Source organism: Morone saxatilis, unplaced genomic scaffold, assembly GCF_004916995.1.
Source record: "Morone saxatilis isolate NCDOM2014 unplaced genomic scaffold, NCSU_SB_2.0 Contig17, whole genome shotgun sequence".
Classification (NCBI taxonomy): domain Eukaryota; kingdom Metazoa; phylum Chordata; class Actinopteri; family Moronidae; genus Morone; species Morone saxatilis.
Window position 1 is genome coordinate 13,107,450 of NW_023339729.1, and position 22,809 is coordinate 13,130,258.

General features: G+C 40.8%; 3 protein-coding genes across 6 annotated transcripts in view; 1 reads left to right on the forward strand and 2 right to left on the reverse strand.

Moving 5' to 3' along the window:
* atad5b (ATPase family AAA domain containing 5b) overlaps positions 1-4,799 on the reverse strand; it is a 9,209-nt gene extending 4,410 nt beyond the window's left edge. The window contains exons 1-11 of the mRNA XM_035659642.1: positions 3,927-4,799; positions 3,447-3,785; positions 3,261-3,357; positions 3,088-3,170; positions 2,727-2,875; positions 1,506-1,659; positions 997-1,271; positions 790-883; positions 647-711; positions 276-471; positions 42-161 (exon numbers count right to left, since the gene is read on the reverse strand). Of these exons, the coding sequence (XP_035515535.1) occupies positions 42-161; positions 276-471; positions 647-711; positions 790-883; positions 997-1,271; positions 1,506-1,659; positions 2,727-2,875; positions 3,088-3,170; positions 3,261-3,357; positions 3,447-3,785; positions 3,927-4,410 (2,056 nt within the window). The 5' untranslated portion in view covers positions 4,411-4,799. The remainder of the gene's footprint in view (positions 1-41; positions 162-275; positions 472-646; positions 712-789; positions 884-996; positions 1,272-1,505; positions 1,660-2,726; positions 2,876-3,087; positions 3,171-3,260; positions 3,358-3,446; positions 3,786-3,926) is intronic.
* Positions 4,800-5,906: 1,107 nt separating this feature from the next.
* On the reverse strand, positions 5,907-16,862 carry suz12b (SUZ12 polycomb repressive complex 2 subunit b). Of its 4 annotated transcripts, none has more exons than XM_035659459.1 (17): positions 16,681-16,862; positions 16,128-16,272; positions 15,564-15,610; positions 15,400-15,464; positions 15,157-15,225; positions 14,940-14,989; positions 13,911-13,996; positions 13,570-13,801; positions 13,269-13,374; positions 13,072-13,177; positions 12,753-12,930; positions 11,867-11,952; positions 11,395-11,538; positions 10,436-10,593; positions 9,420-9,618; positions 8,170-8,249; positions 5,907-7,846 (listed from the first exon to the last, which is right to left on the reverse strand). In XM_035659459.1, the coding sequence occupies exons 1-17, from the start codon at positions 16,705-16,707 to the stop codon at positions 7,534-7,536; spliced, it is 2,091 nt and encodes a 696-aa protein (XP_035515352.1). In that variant the 5' UTR covers positions 16,708-16,862; the 3' UTR covers positions 5,907-7,533. The 4 variants fall into 4 exon arrangements, with proteins under 4 accessions (XP_035515352.1, XP_035515351.1, XP_035515354.1 ...); XM_035659458.1 differs by having other exon boundaries at positions 11,867-11,955; XM_035659461.1 differs by having other exon boundaries at positions 11,867-11,955; positions 16,428-16,843.
* A 795-nt stretch (positions 16,863-17,657) lies between these two features.
* utp6 (UTP6 small subunit processome component) overlaps positions 17,658-22,809 on the forward strand; it is an 8,615-nt gene continuing 3,463 nt past the window's right edge. Inside the window, exons 1-13 of the mRNA XM_035660509.1 lie at positions 17,658-17,916; positions 19,140-19,224; positions 19,321-19,362; positions 19,602-19,694; positions 19,812-19,859; positions 19,946-20,009; positions 20,180-20,298; positions 20,492-20,569; positions 20,684-20,765; positions 21,182-21,263; positions 21,363-21,541; positions 22,086-22,165; positions 22,341-22,418. Coding sequence (XP_035516402.1) covers positions 17,825-17,916; positions 19,140-19,224; positions 19,321-19,362; positions 19,602-19,694; positions 19,812-19,859; positions 19,946-20,009; positions 20,180-20,298; positions 20,492-20,569; positions 20,684-20,765; positions 21,182-21,263; positions 21,363-21,541; positions 22,086-22,165; positions 22,341-22,418 — 1,122 coding nt within the window. The 5' untranslated portion in view covers positions 17,658-17,824. The remainder of the gene's footprint in view (positions 17,917-19,139; positions 19,225-19,320; positions 19,363-19,601; positions 19,695-19,811; positions 19,860-19,945; positions 20,010-20,179; positions 20,299-20,491; positions 20,570-20,683; positions 20,766-21,181; positions 21,264-21,362; positions 21,542-22,085; positions 22,166-22,340; positions 22,419-22,809) is intronic.

A 22,809-nucleotide genomic window follows, 5' to 3' on the forward strand; every position in this document is an offset into this window, starting at 1 on the left:
TCGACTCGAGTCCCCCATCTCTGGGGTGAAGATATTAATACTTGCCTTTAGAAGGTTTAGAAGTTTTTTGGGGGTCACAGGCTGGAGCCCCAGCAAGGTAGCAGCACAGCCTGTGTCACACTGAGGAAGCTGGGGGTCTACATTGTCTCCTTTTTCAGAAACTAGATAAGGAGATTGAGAAAATTGCTGCAAATTTACATTGGTATTAAACGTTTCTGGTAACAAAATCCTCGTCTATAAAGGGGCTTGATAGTGATTTATTTAAAGCAACTTACGCTTTACACCAGTAGTCTCCTTTGGCACGTCTCCTTTCTGAGCCCCTCTTCCACCACTGTGCACCCAGAGCTGCAGCTGCAGCAGGCAGCGTCTGACGTCACCTCCAGACAGTCTGAGGAGGCTGCTAATGTCGTCCAACTCCAGTCGCACATTCTCAGCCAAAGCCACTAGCTGCAGGTAACTACAGACATTCACCTTGGAAACAGATGCAGTACGTTTGTGGGTCATTCTTGGTCACATTTGCTCTGCATGTGTGAGACGCTTTTAATAGTTCACCAAGGAGCCAGCGTACAATAAAAGTGTGACCTACCTCAGAAAACATGCATGCATTTTACACTGAAGTTAAACGAGTGTAGTGATAAAAACTTACCGATGATGGGGTTTTGAAAATAATTTCCTCTAAGGTGCAGTTGAATCTCTCTCTGAATGATGAATCTAAGGAAGACATTTATTTTGCATTACAGCTTGCCCTCTCTAGTCTATTCTATTCAAAATTACAGTGTGTGCGTTTACCATTGGTGGTCAGAATGACCGGTCTTTTAGTGGTTGCCATGAAAGTCTTGATGGCTGCGAGGAAACCAACATCATCATCAAATATGACATCAACCTGTGGGAGCAGACAGTTTGCAAATGGATCAACCCGGGACAAACAGGGGTTACGTGCGGTCTCATATCCATTAAATTATACGTCTCACAGCGTGGGGTTGCCAAATGGTTTACCTCTTCAAACAGAATGAGTGATGTGGCTGTCTTTTTATTTTGTGGCACTGTTTGATCAGAGGCTGGTGATGGGCTGCCCGATGTCTGGCCGTCTGGTTTTTCAGATGGCGACAGACCACCGAGGTGTAAGTGATCTGCTTTGGCCTTCATCTTAAAGTAGTTGGCCAAAGTGACTGTGGCGGGATTCGCTTTTCTTTTGCGACTGAAGCTGCCAACGTTCTGTGCTGCCCTCTTTTTTGAGGTAGAGGTGACATTTTTCAGAGTCACAGTCTTTCCTGTTAAAGAAAAGGGAACAAAGGTCTGTAAAATATGTTGGTACAACACTGAAGCCTCCATTACAGTCTACATGCATTTAATCACTACATAAACCTGACACCAGAAGTTTCTTTTTTACTTTTTCACTAAACTTTTTGTTGCAAGCTGTCTTAGTAAGTCAGTAAAAGATTTTGCATGATTTTTGTTTGGATGTCACTGGAGACCATGTATTCTTTATCTCCAGTATGTCCTACCAGATAAAGTCTCTTTATTGTTGTAGTTGTTGAAGTAAGTTGGTTTCAGTGGGTCCTTCCCAGACATCTCCACTAGGTGGGACTGGGTAGCCTCCTTCAGCTGGGACAGAACATGGCGGCCACTCCGCTGTGAGGAGCAGTTCACCTCAAACACCTTTGGTTGAAAAAGGAAAAGAAAAACTAAAGAATAATAACTGTGGTGTCTGGGTGACTATTTGCTGTGAGAGTAGTTTAAAATCCGGCAAAACTCATAATTTGGCCCCCAACATGTGCCAAGTAATCCATTCTGACAATGAATTTAAAATGTGCCCCTTTTGACTTTCGAATGTTTGATCTTATCTGAAAGCAAAGACAGTTACACTAAGGTGTCTACAAGGGACTACAGAGCTGTTTAAGAGCAGCTATATACACTTTATTAGCAGCACAGACGGAAATATAACTATCTGTGTAGAACAGAAATAAACATATATCCTCAAAGGCCACATCTTATGGAGAAAGGGAGGCGGTATAAGAGGAATATCTAACAAAACGATGGTCTCATCTCACAGAGTTCGGTCAGATTTGGGTACTGGTCTAACTTATAGCTGAAGCTCACAAAAGGAAGATAATTCACGATGTTCCCAGCGGGTAAACCAGATATCTGATACGTCTCACATGTTTGTATGAACCATGAAATGACTTACATACAGCCATAGCCCATAGTGCTATTCTAATACATGGATCATTTAGTCAAGTGGTTGGTGGTGTAGACACTGATGAGTGAATAATTTCAGACTGCATCTGCCTCTTCCTGCTGAATGAAAAAGGTTTTATGTTTATTAGCTTTTAATAACAGCGTCTAAACAATTATTTTTCATGTTCATTACTTATTTCTAGCTGGGCTATCTGACATTCGAGGTGAAGGTCATTGGAGGTGTTTGACACCTCAGATGTGAAGGGTGATGATTCCCTTTGTAAACTGGTTATCTGTGTTAGTTTATATGCTTCGGAGGTCTTTCAAGGGCATAATAATTCAGATTACATTTGATGTATGTGCTCATGTTCTTGTATCTACAGTTCTCACTGGTGAGCTACCATTTAGTTTTTCATACTGAAAGGAATCAATGTTCACTGGAAAAGAGCACTTCACATTTCTGGCATGGTCATATTTAATATGGATGCAGATTATCAGCCTTTGGGAACATGAAAATTCAAAGATGTTGATCCACGTTTGATTCCAACCTTGAAGCCAAGCTCCTGAGAGCAGGCATACACGGCGGCGGTCTTGCCCACACCTGGAGGCCCTGTAATCAGCATGGTGTTGCACAGCGGCTCCTTTCTGTCATCCTCTGCCCCAGCGTCACCCTGGAAGTCTCCACAGTCCCACGAGTCTGCACAAGAGGACAGTAATTACTTTTCCAACCAAAAGGTCTCACACATGGAAAATTCTGTTAAATCCTGAGTGATTAAAGTCATGTGGATACCCCAAAATAAGTAGGCAACGTGACAAATGTTTGGTCATGGCTCATTAGAAAACCGCATTTCGACCCTGAGTTGAGATATGAGAGCAAAAGTTTTGAGTGTGATAAATACCAGATCTTACCATTGCTGCTTTCTTCTTGATTCCTTTCCTCCAATTTTCTCCTCTCGTCACAGTCGGCTCTTAGTTTCCATTTCTTCAACCAACTTAATTCCAGAAAAAAAAAAAAAAACTGAAGTGATTTAAAGTCCTATATATCAGTAAACGAGCAAGAGAGCTCATCATATAACACTCACCTCTGCAGTTTATTCACAGAGGCAGAGTTGCCGATGACTTCACTTGAATGCTGAGGACTGTATTTGTCCGTCCAGAGAACATCCTCAAAGCCGGAATCTAGAAAAAAAATAAATAAAGGGAAAAAGTTAATTTCCTGCAATTTAAAGCATATTAAAAGAAACCCAATAAGGATATAAGAAGTGTACCTCTTTGGAGGATGTCAGAGTATTTGAGTGACTGGCTGTCAGACTGTGTGTGGTTTATCAGCGGCTCACAGTTGTTCACCAGGCCTGCTGGGCTCCCACTCTGCTGCCTCAGCCTGTGAGAGCGACTCAGCTTGTTGCCTCTGGGCTGCTTCCTGGCCACGGGGACAGCGCTATCCTGAACACCCAGTGCTGACACGCTACAGCGGTCCTCAACAACGGCACCCTCTGCACTGAGACTAGACCTGAGACGTTTGGGCGCCCTCTCAGAGGTTTCATCTCCGCACTTCCTCTTCTCTTTCAACTGCTTCTGTAGGGAGCTTTGAACTGGGGAGTCATCTGCTTTGGAAAAAGGAGGGAGAGAGGCATAACTGGTTACGGCAGGACACTTGGAAGACTGACACAATCACAACCGTCACCACACTTCATGAATGAGTATGTTAATGAAGTGACTGCACATTCAGGGGAATAACTCAATCTCACCAGTAGATCCAAAATCCTGCAGACTTGTTTTCTTCTGCAAAGTGCTGAACACTGCTCGCACTGGAAACGCAGGGTTGGATATTTGGATTTCTTCCAGACAGCTGTGCAGAGTTGAGAGTGGCAACTGTCCTCTACACCTGTTCCTCTGCTGACCTTTGACCGGCTGCACACCTTCACTCTGCACTGACCTCTGCAGCTTCTCTGCAGGCTGACCCGGCGTCCCCTCGCTGCCCCGCTGACTCCTGCTGAGCTGAGCTGAACGTAAGAAAACTGGTGCAATTTTAATGTCTTCTGCGCAAAACGTCTTCCTCTGTCCCCGAGCAGAAACACTTGAGCCGGGTGTGTCCTTTGCTGGTGATGCTTGCTGGTTGGAGGAGCGGGACTCTGCTGACTCCGCCGTTATCACCTCGGCGCTCCTCTGCGGGGCTTTGCTTGGGGACGAGGCATCTTTACTTCTCTTGCACCGTTTGAGTTTGTTTCGCATCGTTGAGGACTTCACATTTGAAGACTTTGCGGTGGCATGTTGGCGGTGGCGCTCGGCTGTCACGCATGATTCGGCAGTTAGCGTCAATTTGTGCGACGTAAGTTAACTTTAGGCAAAAACGTCAATGTTCGTTTACACCCACAAAGCTAGCTAACTTTGTATATTAGTTAAATTCATTAAAGTATATAACGTTATGTATAAAAAAGGAAATGTTACAAATAAAAACGCCTGAAACATTTGAACATTAACGGTTGCTGCTGCTGTTGCTGTGGAATGACGTTTAAAACACGCGCCAGGTGGTTCGGTAGCCAAAGATCGTCTGTGAACAGACACATCACACCGTCTCGTTTAGTTTAGCGAGGGAACCGGACTGATTCAGATGTGACAGAAGTCTTTGAAGCTACACATCACACACATTAACGTTGTTTTTGAATGGTGGTCGCATAGATTAACTCTACAAGTTATTGGGGGACATATTTTCCTCCAAAACCATAACTAACTCCAACACCCAGAATAAAGTCCAGAGTGGGAGCTCCTCTTGTTGATGTCTTTGTTGGTGGTTGCAGGTTTTTCTGGCATTACCAAAATAAAATAAGTTTGTTGCAATGTTTAAAATGTACTACACCGTGAGAGTACGCCAGTATGCGACTATCAGTGGCTGCAAAATAGATATGTAGGGTTTTACAGGCGCTATGACTGAATGTGAGGAGGAGTTGACCCGCCGCAAACATCAACGGGAGGTGTCAAATCCAGCTGCAGCCGCAACACGAAAGGGGTGAACGTGAAGGAAGTTGCCACCCTTAATAACATTAAGAATATTTTCAAATGGTTTTTGATCTGCTAATATAGTCCATGTCGCCCACTTGTAATTTCATTTACAAGTGGGCGTGGTCTGCCAGGCCCTACTGTACCTGCGGATGCCTTGTCTTTAGGGGCTTACTTATATGGTAGATTAATGGTCATCAGAAAACTTAAACATAAGTTCATGTAGATGTGTGCCAGTGCTTGCTTTTAGTGAAAGCTATAACATGCTGCCAGTGTTGAACAAATGGGAGACGCTCAGAAGCAGAAGAGCTTGATTATTAAGAAATGAAAGCAGATAACACAACTGAGGAAGACTAAGAGGCAGAAGACGGATCAGTGTGTGCAAAAGACTTCTTTCTGGAGCCGCTCGATGCAGCTGGGAAATTTGCAGTGTCTGCACTCTGCATGGCTCCAGCGAATAATGAGAAGAAGAAAAAGTACTGATCAAACTCCATTTAGCATGTAATCAATATTTAGTAACATCCTAATGATCCTGAAGGCTCATACGTTTTATTTACATTCTAAACCCTATTGTAAGAAACTTACAAGAACAAGAGAGTAATTGAATTTCAATGTCAACCATAAAGACCTACGTTACCTGCAGCTGACCATTTGAAGAAGAAACCGTTGTTTACTGGAAAAAAATAAAATACTTGCATGAATTGTTACACTGCGAAAACATTAGACATGAATAAGGTCAAATGTATTTTATTTCTTTAAATATAAAAATCCCCTTAGCCAGAGTGTATATTTTTTTTAACAGGGTGTTTTTGAAAATACCGGTGAATATGTCTCCCTTTTTCCAGATGGAGGAAAATATATTGTTAATTTGGTTGTCCACAAGGGAAGTCTGATGAAATAATGAATGGTGACCATCAATTTATGTGCACACTACAAAACAACTACTGCCGCTTTTTAAAAACTTGTCATGGAATGAATTAAAACAGAAGACTAGAAAAAATATACAGAACTAAAAGACTGATGAAAATATTCCCCTTTGGCATAAACTGCACCTAACAGGACAGACAACTGACTCAGACCTGAAAACCAAACCTCCAATAAACAGCATATTGCTCTGAGAGAACGACTGCAATCTGTTAATTATTGGATTCAGAATGGGGCACAGCTTAACATTTGATGTGATTACATGTATACACACTTCTGTCAGTCAGCTACGGATACTCAGAACCCATGTTTAAAAACAACATGTTTAACATTGTGATTCCAACATGTTCAAAAGTGAAAAGAGACTAGAGGTGCAAGCATCATCTGAAAACTGTTGACTTTTATATCTTGAATACTATGCACTCTACATGATACATGGGGTAATGCGCTGCTGGTTGTTGTTTCAATAAATCTTAGGAAAAAAAGAAAAATATTCAGAAAAGTTGAGTTCCCTGGCTTTCCTTGAGCTATCATCAATGCAGGCCAAAAGCCTTAGGGGTGATGAAGTAGGAGTTTTGAATTTATTCTCTACTCTGGGATCCAAGGCTTTACAGTATAACCCTATTGTCATGGCAACCTACCAGCAAAACCCACAGTCCATTGTGGGGTCCTAACACAAGCTTTACAGGCTTTATATACTCTAGACATTGATGTCAAGTATAGATTTTTTTTTTTTTTTTCCTTTTTTTACTGTCAATGTTCTTAACTGTATGACCCTTCAAATTAAACATCATTCACAACAGTGAAATCAAACCCACTAAAGTTTCTCCACTGGTGACAGTGGAAAAGCTGCATTTAACATTTGGTGCAGCGTGAATAAAAAAAAAACAAACAAAAACAAAAAAAAGACAATTTTAAGGTAAGCTTTCTAAGTACAAACACCAAGTGCTAAAATAATCAGCTAAAAGGATAAATTCTCAACAAGGTTATTGTGTATGTGTACAAATAATCAAGAGTGACAATGTTACCAGTACAGTTTTAACTGTACAGTTGTCTAGAACAAGGACATACCAAACACAGTCGGACCACGTCAGACTGTTTGTTCACACTGTCAGCACCCCCAAAGACAGATAACTTTAATGGCGCCTACAAAATGCATATTAAGTAGGTTCAACTTCACCCAGTCCTCAAATTCCTGGTTTGTGTAGCTGTGGGTGATTCACTTTTATATTGTTCATATTTGGTTCAATTCTCAAGTTCCAATAACTTGTTTACCTTGTATACTGGTCTGCTTCAGGTCAGATCCTCCGGTGACCAGTTCTCCCACCTATCTAAGCACCAAAGGGTTGGTAATGTTCATTGAAGAAAAAAACCCCAACAAAATAAAAATAAAAACAAAAACCCCACGACAATCATTGTTCGATCCATCCTACATCAGTCCGTTAGTGCGCTTTTTGTCCTCTTGCCCTGTTTCCCTCCAGTGGAGGTGATGGCGTTGCCGTTGCAGGCTCCCGCTGATACCAGAATCTGGTCTTGGTGCTCCTCCTCAGTGTCCGGCAGCTCCTCCTGGATCTGTCGCAGACGTGCCATGGCACGGTCAATGGTGGCCGTGCTCACCAGGTTGAAGTCGTGCATGCTGACTAGATGCAGGAGGAAGTTGCGGCAGAGGTTGCGCCGGATGATGTGAGCGCCGCGGCTCTCAGCGAAAAGCATGATGGCCTGATTCATCTGGTTGTCTGCTATGAAACTGCAGGTAAAAAACAGACCACAGAAGAGCTTAGTTTGTAGTGTTTCAAAAGAGAATATAGCACAACTACTGTGTATTTCGATTGATATACTGTACATATGAGCAAGTCACTTTGTAAGTTCCCTGGATTTGATTTCAATCTGTAGTGGCCGTCCTGTTTAAACACTTTATTACTCGATATAGTTCACCATTGCAACAAAATTCAGGACATTTTCCATATTTTTTGCACAACCATTATATTGCTTAAATGTCTGCTTCAGGAATACTGTACTAGTGTCGAGTAATGTCCACAACTTCCTGTAGTGCTGTTATATTGAACATACCCATACTTCATGACGTGTAGGTTCCATAGCTTCATCACTTCCTTCTCTCCCTCATTGACATCTGTGAATTCATCCAGTTGCTGCGAGCAAAAAAGACAAACAAAACAAAACGTACAAATTATGATACAATACATACAGTCATGTTAACCACTACCTCAGATTGATTATGGAGAAAAGATAAAACAACCATTGCGCCTCACAGTAGAACATATGTCAGTCATATTTCAAAATTTGAGTTTTGAAATGAAATTTGGTGATTCATCAATTCATTTTAGGCACTTCCTGTTTGCTCCGATAGTGAAATCAACAGCGATGAGACTACAGCGAGTAACGTTTGCAGGTTCAGGAAGTCAATACTGAAGTGATAAAAATATAACAGCAAGTTGAAGAAGTGTTTCATGTAGGCAATAGTTTTTACTCTGAGCACCTTTTAAGTTATTTATGGGGAGCGGGCCTGATCCAAACGCTTTGACTCTTTGTTGCCATGGTAATCCGAAACCAAAATCAGCACTCCAAAAGATTCATTTTTATGCCCCCCCGTCTTTAGATGTTCTCTGGACACCTCAGAGTAACTCGCACATTACCACTATTTATTGTCTGACTGTGCTAGTGTACTGGCCTCAAAGTTACACTTTTTTTGATTGACCCAATTAATGGGTTCTTGCTACCTGCGTTAGTAAATTGACTGCAGGTGTATTAAAAAGAGATAACGTGTCGTTGTCCATGTGAATCAATGATAATGACCAACTACACAAGATACTGAGAAGGCAACTGGCAGTGTGCTACAAGCCAATCTCAAGTCTGTATCTCTGCAAAGCATCATAATGCACGTTAAGTGTACATTGTGTTACAAGGTTCACTGCATTACTGATCCAATGCAACTGCCCAGATGGCTTTTTGCATATTGACAGGATGTAAAGTAGAGTTTGTCTTGTCCTCTTTGTACAGCACCATGAATTCCAATGTCAGGCATTGATTTAAGTCTGTGGTAATGACTATCGAGTCAGTCACTCAACAAAACTTGAACATTACGTAGCATTAAGTGAAGAAAGAGCTGCCGGGGAAAAAAAAAAGAAAGTCATCACAGCCAAGATGAGATTCTAGGTTTGCTTCAGTTGGTGGCAAGAACTTGAGAAATGTCCTCTTTAGTATCTCTCTGGACCTCCATGGGTGTCTCCATAAGTGGTGGGACATCTTAATTGAACAGTGAAACCAGACACCACACGACACAATGAGTAATGCCTTCTCACCGTGGCAGTCTTCTCTCTGAGCCACTCTGGATCTCTCTCGTCCTCACTGTCCAATTCCATTTCCTGGGGTCGCAGGGGCATGCAGCTGTCACTGTGGAAGTAGAGGCGGTTGTGTCCGCTGACATACGTCCTCTGCTGCTCCAACTCGCCGTCCTCAGTCTCCAGGAACTCCGACAGACTGGGTTTGATCCTCTTGGGCCTAACGGAAGGGGGAGAGAAAACAAATCCTGCATGTAGACTATGTACGCTCATTTGTTAGATGTTACATTATATTGATACTTAATATAATATACACTGATTGTTACCTCAATACTGGTCTATTTATGTTTTGTGTATATTCTTTTATACATCACATATTTTCAGTGCCTTATATGTAAACTCCATAAAATGAAATGACACCCAGCAGATCCTCTTTACCCATTTGTCCATCACAGCCTGCAAGTGTTGCACTGTGGCTTACCTTTACCACAGCTGGGCTGTACAGAACAGCATTCAGCTGCATATGAGAGTGAAAATTACAGTGCGCAAAGGTAAAACATTATTTGGGGGCACCGTGAGTGACTCGCAGACACCGAGGTTGGGAAACTCTTCGGATTTACTAACCTACTACGGAAGAAACTTCTCATTTTACCCGGAGCAAAGAATAGCTTTTACTTCTTAAAATGGCCCAAAAAAATTATAAAAATAAAAAGATGCTAGCACACCTTTATTAGAAGGTCTACATCTTGGATTTCCATGCCTTTACTTACTACCTATTTTCAAAAATCACATCTCAATCAGAAACCTAAACGGACTAAAAAAAAAAAAAAGCTAATCTATTTAGCTTCACCTTCTTGCAAAGTGCAAGAAAATCAGCTCATTGCTGATGAACAGCTTATTAAAAGTTAATTCAATTGATTACCAATTCAGCACAAAAACCACACTGAATGAAAAAAGCCAATCGAAGTGGTCATCTGAAACAAGTTAATCACATGCGTTGACTTTGAATGTGAACACCGCTTTTGTCACAAGTTTACCTGCAAACCAGTATGTGAGTTACAGCGGTCCTCTTGACTGGGCCATTGCGGCTGAAAGCAAAGCCGGGTTGGCTGTGGATGTCCTGAGGGTTGCCAACGTACGACCCATCATAGCACTCATTGATGGATACGTCTATCCTTGCTCCTTTTGGGTGAGGCTGCAGAGACAAAAACAAAAACAAAAAAAGACAATTTGTGAAATTCTACAGGAAATTGTTTCAGCAAACACACAGAAGGCCAGGTACTTATTCTGGTCAAGGGGAACCTGGCACTAACTGTCAAAGTGTGATTTCTCACACTTATTCAAACATGATGCTTCAGATAAGAGTGCCTGTGGGTAAAGAAAAACCTGGAGAACAAGAAACTAATTGGTTTCCATTTGTGGTTTGACAGATGATTTGCATGCAACTCTTTCAAACTCCCCAATTTTCTAGCAAATGTACCAAAAGTAAAAAGTTAGGTGCACAATCACTAATCACCAGTAGACTGTAGGTGGCCTGCAAACTGTGCATAAGTACAACGAGCGGAGGCAAGGAAATTTCGTTGTTACACATCTTAAATGTAACAAGCAACCTCAATTATCACAAGGTCCAGAGCAGATATGAATTTGTCCTCAATACAGCTGCACAGTGTGCACTTCAAAAAATGAAGGCTTAAGTTTATTATTACCAATAAAGACAAAAAACTACATTTATTCATCCTGCTAACAAGTACCGTCTTTATAGCCTGCACTGCTGCATTTTCCATTACCATCCTCTACCTATAGCCAGTGTTCTTTATTTCTCTCAGCTCACAATGCACTCAATCAATGCGGACCAAAGCTCCAGCACGGTATCTTTTGTTATTTTACAATTGTAGACTTCAAGATTTCTTGAAATCAGGTGGCGTCTCAAGAAAAACACACGACCAAGTCTATCTCACACACACAAAATTACAAACAAACCCACTCAGTTCCTTACCACATAGTTGAAAATGAAGCGGGAGTGGGAGAGCTTGAGGTGTTTAAGCAGGCTGTAGAGTTTGCTGCAGTTCAGGGTACACCAGGGACAGTGAAGATCATCTCTTGCCTCGGTTTGCTGCCGTGTGTTATTATTGTACAAGAACTGAACAAGGACAGATTGCATTAGTTACAAGGTAAACCATAGAAGGTCAAGCTAACGCAGATGTAAATGGGTGATTCTGACAGGGTTGCGTAACATCCGAGTTACCGTCACATTTTGGTACACAAACCCTAAGAGTGCTCAACAGGGTGAAAACTATCATAGTTTAATCTTTAATAAAGAAAAATGTGTCAAAATGTGACAGTAATTACAAACATTTTTAAAACAAAACAGACCACAAATACATTTTGCTTTACAACCACCTCACCAGAAGATTCTTGTAAATCAGTGTCCCAGGCCCAGTTGTATTTCTTACTGTTGTATGGTGTACCTGATAAAATATACGTAGCTTCTGCCGCGGCTCACACAGGACCTGCTCTTTCCTCGTCTGAATGTCTGTGCTGACTGACTCTTTCACTGCTGATGGGAACAGATGGAAAGGTTATTTCTTGGAGAATCACCAAATCAAGAATTTGACTTAATAAATTCAACATGTATTTGAGAAAATGTAGAAATTGCATTATTTTCTTAAAACATCAAGATTTGAAACGACAGCACATATGACTGTTGCTAAAGCCCCTTTCAGACAAGGAATATGTAACATTGCTGGCTTCATCTACCTTTTAAAATAATGTTTTTTTTGCCAATCAAACATAGGTCTCAGTTATGGAAATGTTCCATTATGGTTCTGTTAAAAACATGACCGGATCATTACAGATCGAGCAGCTACGTGGAAGCATTTTGCTGGATATTCACACTATATGACACAAGACCAGGGCCTTATTCAGAGAGCAAACTGTGAAGTTGTCAGTACATTCATGGAGTGAAGTGCATGTCTGAAAGGGACTCAACAGTTATGACTCACAGAGTGTGCTTTGCCAGATTCAGTTACAAATAGACCATCCCACACCAATATCACAGTGGGTGAAAATCCAAAACCCATTCAGTTTTGCTCCGAGAATCTGCCATGAAATAAATGATCTTCAGTTCTTTGTTTGGTGAACATCTTTACAATATTTTTAAACTACAAGCAGAAGGTAGAATTGTAACCTGTTTATGTCCCCTACCGTCATCTATGGAGGATTTCTGCCTCCTGCTCTTAAATGTAATACAGGATTACATGTAATTCAAAACTGTAATAAAATGATGGTTCCACACAAGAAAATTGAGCCTCCACATCACAGCGCATTTCTGCCCTGTGGTGGTTTTGTACTTACTCATGAGGGCAGCTCGGTGGTTGCTGGTCCTAGTCTCCATGGGGCCGGAGCTGTCGGAGTTGCGGGTGGCAAGGGGTTTGGCCACGGGGGCAGTGGACTTTCCGCTAGAATCACCTGTCCAACGCAGCATGAACTGCAATGTGGGTCCCTGAGAAAATGTCTCAAACGGTGGCAGTCTCTGCAGGACAGTCATACAGAGTCATGGTCAAGATATGAAAGGGAGCTTAAGAGGAGAAAACCCTGGCTCCCCCAGCTCCTCATGTGTCAAAAAAGGTCTCACACACACACCCCATGCTGACACATCTACAAAACCCCCAACCTTTCCATCAAGAATGGTTTCCCACGTGGCTCGCTTCTTGCTGACAGGGCTGTCCTCCATGCCTTGCATTGACACCTCATACTCCCCATCCAGCAGCTGCAATCTCCTGCAAAGAACAAGTCAACAGCAGTGATTTTAAGGTGTAGTAAAAAGGAACAGCAACATATGATTTCGCAAATGAAATGACAAAATCTTACCTGTTCTTATCAAAGACAGTCATCTGTGCAACATAGGTCTCTGTGGTCTCGCCCTCCTCTCTGTGAGATGAACTTCTCTTCTTTCTACTAGGAGTGTCTATTACATCTATGCAAACAAACATGAAAAATGTTATATCCAACCAGCAACCATTTCAGTTACATCCAACATGGCTTTTTAAGAAGATGCAGCAAGACAAAGACTGACTCATTGCAAACTCCTACCAAAACGCACTGTTTTTGCTGAAGTACAGTTACAATTGAGATGAATTAACGAACACAAAATTGAATGTAGATTTCCTACCAATGTTCTCATTGGCTTCTCCGTTAACAAGACCATTAGTATCCCTCCTCCCTGTGCGTGACACCCTGAACAGGAGCGAATAGGACTTGACCATGTGGCTGTTGCTGGGCTCAAACTCATTGCTGGAGACCAGTAAGGAAGGGTAGGAGCCAGGCTTGGTTTGGTTACTGTCAGGATTCAAAGGCACCTGCTTTTTACCTGTAGGCACTTGCTTAATCGGGCAGCTGACATCCTGAAAGAGAAGTAACCAAACATACATTTTACAACACGAACAAAAGTAAATAACAGCAGCATGAAATTACTCTTTGCTACAGTGAGAGACTGGCTCAACTTTACTTTACCTTGCGTTTTTTATGGCAGACTTTGACAAGTAGCACCTCTAAGGACACGGAATTTTGTTCATTTTCTGAATTCTGAGATGGCTTTTCTGTATGTCAACAAAAAGAGTTTGTCAGTTCTTCTGTCAATTTTCTTGCATGCATAACAAAACTTTCAAGTGAACACACATACATGATTTTCATTGTTATCTCTATGCAATAGTTGTGTGGCCATCTAAAACATCTGCATCCACTCGTTCGGTCACTAGCTTTAGTGTGTGTTTGCACTTTCTTTGGCAAACATCTTGCTTCTGCACAAATCTGTAACATGCTAGCAGTTGTTGACTGTAGTTGGGTGGCGTCATTGCAACAGCACTTACGAGTGCATTTCCTGATCTTATTGAGGATATGAGGTTTACATAACATCTGTGTCTCAGCCACTAAGTTCTCTACCAATAGAAACCTGGATGAAGTGCTTACATGCCACAGCATCTGGTTTCTGAAACCAGGGTACTGTACTACAATGCAAGTTCAACGTAACCAAGATATCTTTTTGTTGTTATCTGTCAGACAATGGTGGTTATCGACTTGGTAAGTCAACAAAGGGTTTTCTAATATAGCCATGAGCGTGTTCACAATAAAAAAGGGGCAGCATTTTTTAGCATATGACCCATCTCAAACATGGACAACTCACAGCAGAGCGGCATATTTTACAAATTCAGAGCAAACTATAATATTAGACAAATAAGTAGTGAAACACATAATCCAGACCACAGGTGGTGCTTTTTATAGCGTTGATCTCTTATCGCAAACATAACCTACTTCAGAGAAGGTTATGTGTACAGCATCAGTTGCCATGGCTACGTACCCTGGTATGGAGTTAACTGTTGTCATAGGACTAAAAACCCAGGGTTGATTAGAAACTTACCTCGCTAACCTGAAATCCTGCTTTGTAGTACAGGGCCCGAGATATGGTGTTTACATACGCAACATACAACCCTGATACTCCAAAAGCAACAACACAAGCACTTTTAAAGATCAAGATCTGCTTACCATCCTTATGGAAGAACCCAGTGAAGGTTAACTGTAGATGTGAAGACAAACTGAAAGACACCGACAGAAAAAAAGTACAGGTGAAACTGGATGCTCCGACTGTTAATATCAATGGTCAGAAGTTGTCTCAATGCAATCTCTCTGGTATTTTAGTGTGTAAAACTATCAATAGCAAGGGGCAATAAAAGAGCACGTTACTCTTGGAGGGCTGCGTTACCTTGGAGAATCCTGCTCTCCCTTCATCTTCTCCACTGTCTGCAACATATCATCCACTTTAAATGCTTTCCTGAGATGATGGGTTCACAAGGGTACAAAATGAATCCATTAATACTGAAGAATATAAATGAGATCGTACAGATATCAGGTGTGAATCATCATTTAAAACTCTGTTGGTGCATCTGCTTATGTACAAAAAGGAACTCTGCTCATATATCATAGCTGAATACATTAGATTCAATACCTTCTGGCATTTGTTCGACCGTTTCTGTGAGACATGAAGGTGAGCGTCCTGTGCAAAAATATGGGCTGAAAAAGGGGGAAAAAAAGAACGAATCAATCACGCATTTTAAGTAGGTTGGCTAGTAAAATAAGTGACTCAAAGAAACAACATGTACAGTCACTTACTGCAATCAAGTTCCTTGTGCGAAGAAATCTGTATATCTGAGTTGGTTCTGGAAATAGAAACAAGTGTTATTGTGATGTTTAATGTGGACATCCCTATCACTATGTTTACTTGGTAACAGTCCAAAGTTCAGCACAGGTATGAGACAGGGCCCTCCATTCGTCTGGTGTCAATTTCACTCTGCGTCTGAGAAATTAATCCACTTTACTGCCAACACATGCTAACAGAAGGGCTGTTAACAGGTGGTGGCTGATTAGACAAAATATCCAACAACCAAAGACAAACTGAGCAGATAAACAATACAGTTTTTTTTATTACAGTATGAAAATTGCTACCTAAAAAAAGGGAGTTATCATCAAATATTTTTAGTCACAACAAACTAAACGTGGGGCTCCCCATAAAACACCAGCCAGACTAGGGAGGCCTGTCAGCCAAAAAACAAGATACTGTTACTTATTTAGTTTTTCAGTAAAGTTAAGCTGGTAGCTACCCGCTTATTAGAATCAATGGGAAAGTTTAAAAGTTGGAAAAGCCGCATTACAAAGTGACGGGTGGTGAAATCTCACTTTCAAAGGCCTGCAGGAACAGCTCATGGTCGGCCTGAATCTGCTCCATCTTCGGCTTCTTCACAGAGTTCATCATTGCTGATGAGGCGGGGTACACAGCGCCGTTAGCTTTGCAACTCGCCCCACTCATAATATGACCTGAGTTCTGCGAGTGAAACCACAACGACACATGAATTATTACAGGAGAACACAGCGGCAGTGCGACATGTGAGCTCAGCCAGCAGTTAGGCAAATACTCGCGTTAGCAATCGAGCTACCTAGCTCGCTCAGCTAAAAGCACAATGCTAACACGTTAGCTACCTTGGTGCTTCAGCGTAGTATTCATCCGATTGTTCAGATTACGACTCACGAAAAACCTTACAACTGGCATACGGTAGACGTAGGGCACAAGTAAAGGCTACCCACCCTGGCCGATGGCATTAATTTGTTAGCCTCGCTGCCTCCAGCTCAAGCCTGGCAGACTCAACAGCAGAAACCCATGAAGATGAAGAGGAGGCGACGAGACGATGGCTAGTTAGCTAGCAGTGCTAGCATGGTTGACTAGAAAACAAACCTCCGTCCGCCTGAGCTTCCACCGCATTCAGATGTCACAAAGGTCGCTTGATTTCGGAGGAAGTTGGAGTGTTTTGGTTCAAATAGTTGATTATGTGTGTGTAAATTTATTGTCGGTGTGGTTTCCTTCAATTTGTACTGAACAACAGAGTGGTAGTCAGTTGTCAGCCAATGGGAGGCGGTCTAAGAGAATCCGGGCCTGTGATTGGCTGCCGAGCTCCGGGGAGGACATACAACCGCTCTGGCTTTCTGCGATTTTGCGGGAAATCTTGGTTATCAGCATGAACATCAGGACGAACCTGCAGCTAAAACGCTCTTATTCACATGAAACATGGCAGTTTGTAGTGCGACTGATCATGCATGCTATACATATATCATGTATGTGACTGTACGCTGTTTGAATGAATTCATTGCATGGGGAAAACAGCGATAAAATGAACTACAAGCTGCAAGAAATCACTCTACTATACACACTCGAGGGCAGAAAGTTAATAAAAACGTATTATTAGGGGGTCGGGAGGGAATATTATCTCACATTACAGCTGAGACTTTATATGCTTCAAGTACTTCAAGTAACGAATGATGAATGAATGTGACCTTATTTTATGGGATGTGAGTTTATATAGGTTAATATCAAGACAAACCCCAAAAGATCACTTTGAAGTAACATTTTAAATAATATAGTCATACTGCATGGTATTTTCAGGCTACATTATATCGTATTTTATACAAACACATTCTTATTGGAGGTGTTTTTTCAGGCTGAAGAGTCACTGAAGTTCATAGTTTACACCGAAACAAAGTTACTTCACACTGAAGAAATAAACACAAGATTCATATTAGGCATATAAACACAACTGGGGCAGCACTTTTGTATTTATTTAAAGGTATTCGTGTAAAGTAATGTGCAGCTACAACATGAGTGGAGACTGTCCGAGCCTCTGGGTAGTGTTTCCTGTCGGAGCTATTAGCAGACGGAACCGGAAACTTGATCGAATCACAACTTCCACACATGTGTGGAGGAGAAAACCAGCCCCATCGCCTACAGTGTGGGTGCTATATACATTTAAAGTGTACACTGATAACTTTAATATCACCGTTTAATAGTCATAGTGACCTGAACCCGGAACGGCTGCGTCGACCAGATGGCGGAGATCGTTCAGCAGCGGATTGAGGACAGAATCCCGGAGCTTGAGCAGCTGGAGAGAGTGGGACTGTTCACCAAGAAAGAAGTCAAGTAAGGCAACATCCAACTCACCCAGGGTTTCCACGTTTCATTCAGTAGTACTCAACACTTATACGAAGAGACACCGCGTGTATTAACATTCTGTAGCAGGGATCGCCACCCAGCTGACATTGTTTTGTTGTTGTTGGCATTATTTGGACAAGAAGTGAGCACCTGTGGACTAATATGGAGAGATGACACAGAGAAACCTGACCTTATTATTCTGTCTTTTACCTCACTACTACAGATTAATTTGTTGGTGAATATAAAGAAAAATAAACCCTAAAGTTAAAGTAACATAGTGTGTGTTTTCATAAAACTGTACATTAAAGGTTTTTTTTAAAGATTTTTTTATTTCTTAATTTTTTTCTTTAAGCTGTAACATAGAGTGACATGACAACATCTGTGCATATAGTAGTTTTTACTTCATTACAAGTTTTTGACAGCTTTAGTGGCTTTACAAATCCAGATTTTTTACACAAAACATGTGAAGAGCTTATAAAATATGTTTTGTTGTAAATTAAACTACCCAACAGCATGTACGAGTTGAGCTGAAACAATTAGTCGATTAATCATTTAATTGATTGACATAAAAACATTTCATAGTTTTAGCTTCACCAATGTGACGATTTGCTTCATTCAATGATTTTAAGAGTTTAAATGTATTTTTTTGTAATTTTGAGGTATGTAGTATTGGTTGGACAAAACAAGCATTGCTAAGATGTCACTTTGAGTTCTGGGTAATTGTGACTGGATTTCTTACTACTTTCTGAATTTTTCCAAAAACCAAACAATCAATCGATTAATGGTGAAAATAATAAGTAGATTAATGAAAGAAAAAAGAATCATATTTGCAGTCCAATATAAAATAGTTCAGAACCAGCTGCAAATTTTATATTAATACATCAGTTATAATAATTTCCATTTCCTGATTATACCTACATACTTTTACTTCAATAACATTTTTAATGCCTTTTAATGACTTTTATTTGTAGCAGAGTCATTTTACAGTTTGGTATTTGTACATTTACTAAAGTAAAGGACCTGAATACTTCTTCCACCACTGCTGAAAAGTGGAACAACCTCTATAGGACACGTATGGTAGATTTTATGATCCAGAATCCTCTTATAAAATTATTATAAACCCATAAGGTCAATAATTCAGACACATGTTTTGATTTTCAGATTTCCATCTTAGGAATACTGTTTTTTAAAATTTTCTTTCAATATTTCAGATCCATAATCAAGAGAGCGACGGCTCTGGAATACAAGCTCCACAGGTTGATCGTGAACAAAGAGGACTTCATTGCATATGTTCAGGTAGAATAATCATGTTAACAGTTCACTCCACTTTTGTTATACATTATGTGAGTTATACATTTAAAATACTAACTTCATATTGTTGTTTAATTATAGTATGAAATCAACATTTTAGAGCTGATCAAGAAGAGAAGAGCGGTAAGTGAAACATCGTCTTGCTTTATCTATTGTTAATATTCACTTTGGATAGGATTCCTTTGATGGTAGACATATTTTTTGATATTCTTATGGTAAACTATACTTCTTAACATAGTGTAAAACAGGTAGAGTGAGTGGCTAACTGCATAAGGCAGCTTGAGTGAGACACTGGCAGCCTTTTAATTGTCACGTTCAGATAATGTCACATCATTTGACTGTATGAAACTTTACTTTCGCAGCACATACATTACCAGTTCAAAAGAGAGGAGATTGAGTACCCCATCATCCATAGAATAAACAGTGTCTTCAGAAGAGCAACAAACAAGTGGAAGGTACTGTATAAAAAGCATTTATACTGTAGTATTGGAGTGTATCAATCAAATCATTGCATTGATTACATATCAGGCCATCTGAGCTGCTCCGAATGATCACGTCTTCTTTTCCCACAGGATGATGTGCAGCTGTGGCTCTCACATGTGGCTTTTTGTAAGAAATGGGTATGTAATGATCTCATCATTGGCTTTTAGTACATATCAGGCCTTCTCGTGGTAATAATAATAATGATATTTTCTGGGTTCATCAGGCTACCAAAGGCCAGATCAGCAAGGTGTTCTCAGCCATGCTTGCTATACACCCCGACAAGCCAGGTACAGAAGATTCTGCTTTACAGTCTGTTGTAACTCCCATTTTTACCTTCTGCTGTGCAGTAATCTCAGTCTTAAGAATTGGCAAAACAAGTACACGCACAGGCAAAATAGGACGATGATGTCACCTAATAATAACAATGAGTAAAGACTTTATACTTCTCCGTCTTTAGCCCTGTGGATCATGGCAGCCAAAAGTGAGCTGGAGGATAGAAGTTCCTCTGAAAGTGCCAGACACTTATTTCTGAGGGCGCTGCGCTTCCATCCAAACAACAAGAAAGTCTACCAGGAGGTAAAAGAAGCAAAATAAATGTCTTTTTTTAACCCACAGTTGGTCAATGTCTTTCATTTTTAATCATGAAACTTTTACTGAGAAACTTTGTTTTTGAAGTTCAGTGAAAACTGCTGCTGTTGACAGATTGATGAAATTGACTGTGTATTTGTCAAATATTTTTTTCTTAATTTCTCCAACAACTCTGCGTTAGTACTTCCGTATGGAGCTGCTGCACTGTGAGAAACTGAGAAAGCAGAAGAAAGAGCTGGAGAAAGCTGAGATGGACCTGGTGAGTGTGTCGCAAATCGAACACAAACGGTGGGAAAGGCAAAAAGTCAATACACACACAGAGAGCCCTCACTTTCTATTCAGTGCCTGAATACCTGCTCTTCACTCCCTCCAGGGTGAATATGAGTTTTCTCCAGAAATCCTGAGTGCTAAACTGGCTGAGGTTGTGTACAGAGATGCTGCAGGGAAAATCAAAGGTAGGATTTTCAAAGTTGATTTCCAATTGAAAAAACACCTAAATAAAAAAGGACCTTTCACATCTAAAATACTTTTACCAACTTGGGTTGGGTATCACCCATGCTACCAACATAAGTATGTCTGATATTTCATAATTTTTAGTAAGAAAAGTCTGTTTTTGCACCTGTCAATGTAAGATGTCACACATAACCCCAGTAAAACCACAAACTATATTTTTTTTGTATGGATTAAGAGAGAGCCTGGCTGTTTCCCCTGTTTCCAGTCTTTGTGTTAAGCTAAGCTAACTGGCTCCTGGCTGTAGCTGATATATTATATATGAGTGGTGTCAATCTTTTCATTAAAAGCAAAAGCGATTGCAAGCATTCCTTCAACAATAGGAATTTACCTTTGTGTTGCTGCTCTTTTTGTCCAACAGAAGCAGAGTTCGTCATCTCACTTCTCAACATAGCAGCTATCTTCGACTTCACCGAAGAACTCCAGGACTTCATCTTGCAAGAGTAAGACACAGAATCCGTCTCACCCACACTGTTCTTGAACCTCAAACCGAAATTCATCACTGAGCACGAACATACTTGCGTCCCTCCCCTCGTTTGCAGCTTACAGGCTAACTACACAGAAGACAGCTTGACGTGGGATTTCATGGCTAAGAGGGAGCTGGAGGCTCCGGGGGCAGGGGAAGAGCTGCAGACAGCCAAAGGCCGGGCGTCGGATATCAACCGCAGAGAGGAGCGCTGCTGCCAGGTCTATGAGGAGGGGGTCAAGAGCCTTAACACTGGTATGAGCTCATGCATACACAGAGAACGAACTGATGTGGTAATTTGGGCTATTTTACAAAAAGGCAAAATCACTTGTTGAGACTCAGAACTTTGATGTTCGAATTGTTATAATTAACATTTTATTACGGGCACTTGTGGATTTTAATAAGTATGAAAATGACCTAAAGTATTAAAACCAGTAAGAAGTCTTTTATTACTGCAGTTAACACATTTCTTTGCACTGTATGTGGTTTAGAAAAAGAAGAAGAGGATTAGTTTCACAATATTAAAAATATTGCAATATTTCTTTAGAAATAGTGGTGCCTATATTACCAAACAAGATTTACTTTATTTTACTTATTAATTCCCTTCTCTATGTTTATTTTGCACATACCGGCAGTGTCATTTCCAATGCTGAATTTGTCCTTTTTTGGAAAAAAATAAAATCTCGATCTAGGCAGCATAAAGAGTTCCAAAACATAAATACACAGTTTGCAAACTGCCCGCCAACTTCATGTGACAGGATAAGAAACCATCGCTGTGCTTGTGTGCTCTGCGCTCTAGAGCCTATGTGGACTTGCTATGTGGCGTTCTGCTGGGAAAGGCTGAAGAGGAAGACCAACGTCCAAGAGCTGAAGGAAAAGGTATGTGAATAATCTGTAAATTAATCTAATTCTCACTATGTCACTATGACCGTGTGTTCGCACCATAAAAAATGAAACACCAAAAAATTGTCAGCAGCTACAGTGTGTTTGGAGGTGATTGGAGATGTTTTAATGGCTAAATCCTGACACAGTTTTATGTGTTTGTGTATGACAGAGACAGGAGAGGCTGCTGGGAGTGCTGCGGCGCGCCCACGACTCCTCGCTGCTGAAGGAGGATTATTACAAGAACTGGGTAAGATAATGCTTCATTAAACGTGTAGCTGAAATCATAGAGGCCTTTATGGTTCAGTCTCCTTTCATTTGAATAATGACTTGTCAAACGTCTGTTCACACAAAACACGTTTATTGGATTAGTTTAGTTTGTTTGGACTGCGTGAGAACAGCGTCAGTCAGAGTGATACCAACAAACGTCTTTGAATGCTTGTCAGTTTTAGTCTTCCTCATAAGGAGTGACAGTCTAATTAGGAGAAAAGAAGTACATAAAATAACAAAGAAGCTATGATTAGAACTACAACAGAGTGTCACTGCACCTTAAGATAGAGTACCAGTAGATCTTAGATCTGGTGTAACCCCACTTTGAGATTAGTCACTTATGAATTCCCACATTATGTATTGTTTGATTG

Bases quoted from the DNA above. Each gene is read 5' to 3' on its own strand.
- suz12b (XM_035659458.1), bottom strand. From the start codon at position 16,707: ATGCGGTGGAAGCTCAGGCGGACGGAG. The intron at 11,539-11,866 runs GTACACCATACA...GTCCTTGTTCAG, and splicing joins AGCTACGTATATTTTATCAG to TTCTTGTACAATAATAACAC. The intron at 7,847-8,169 runs GTATGTTCAATA...TTTTACCTGCAG, and splicing joins CTACACGTCATGAAGTATGG to TTTCATAGCAGACAACCAGA.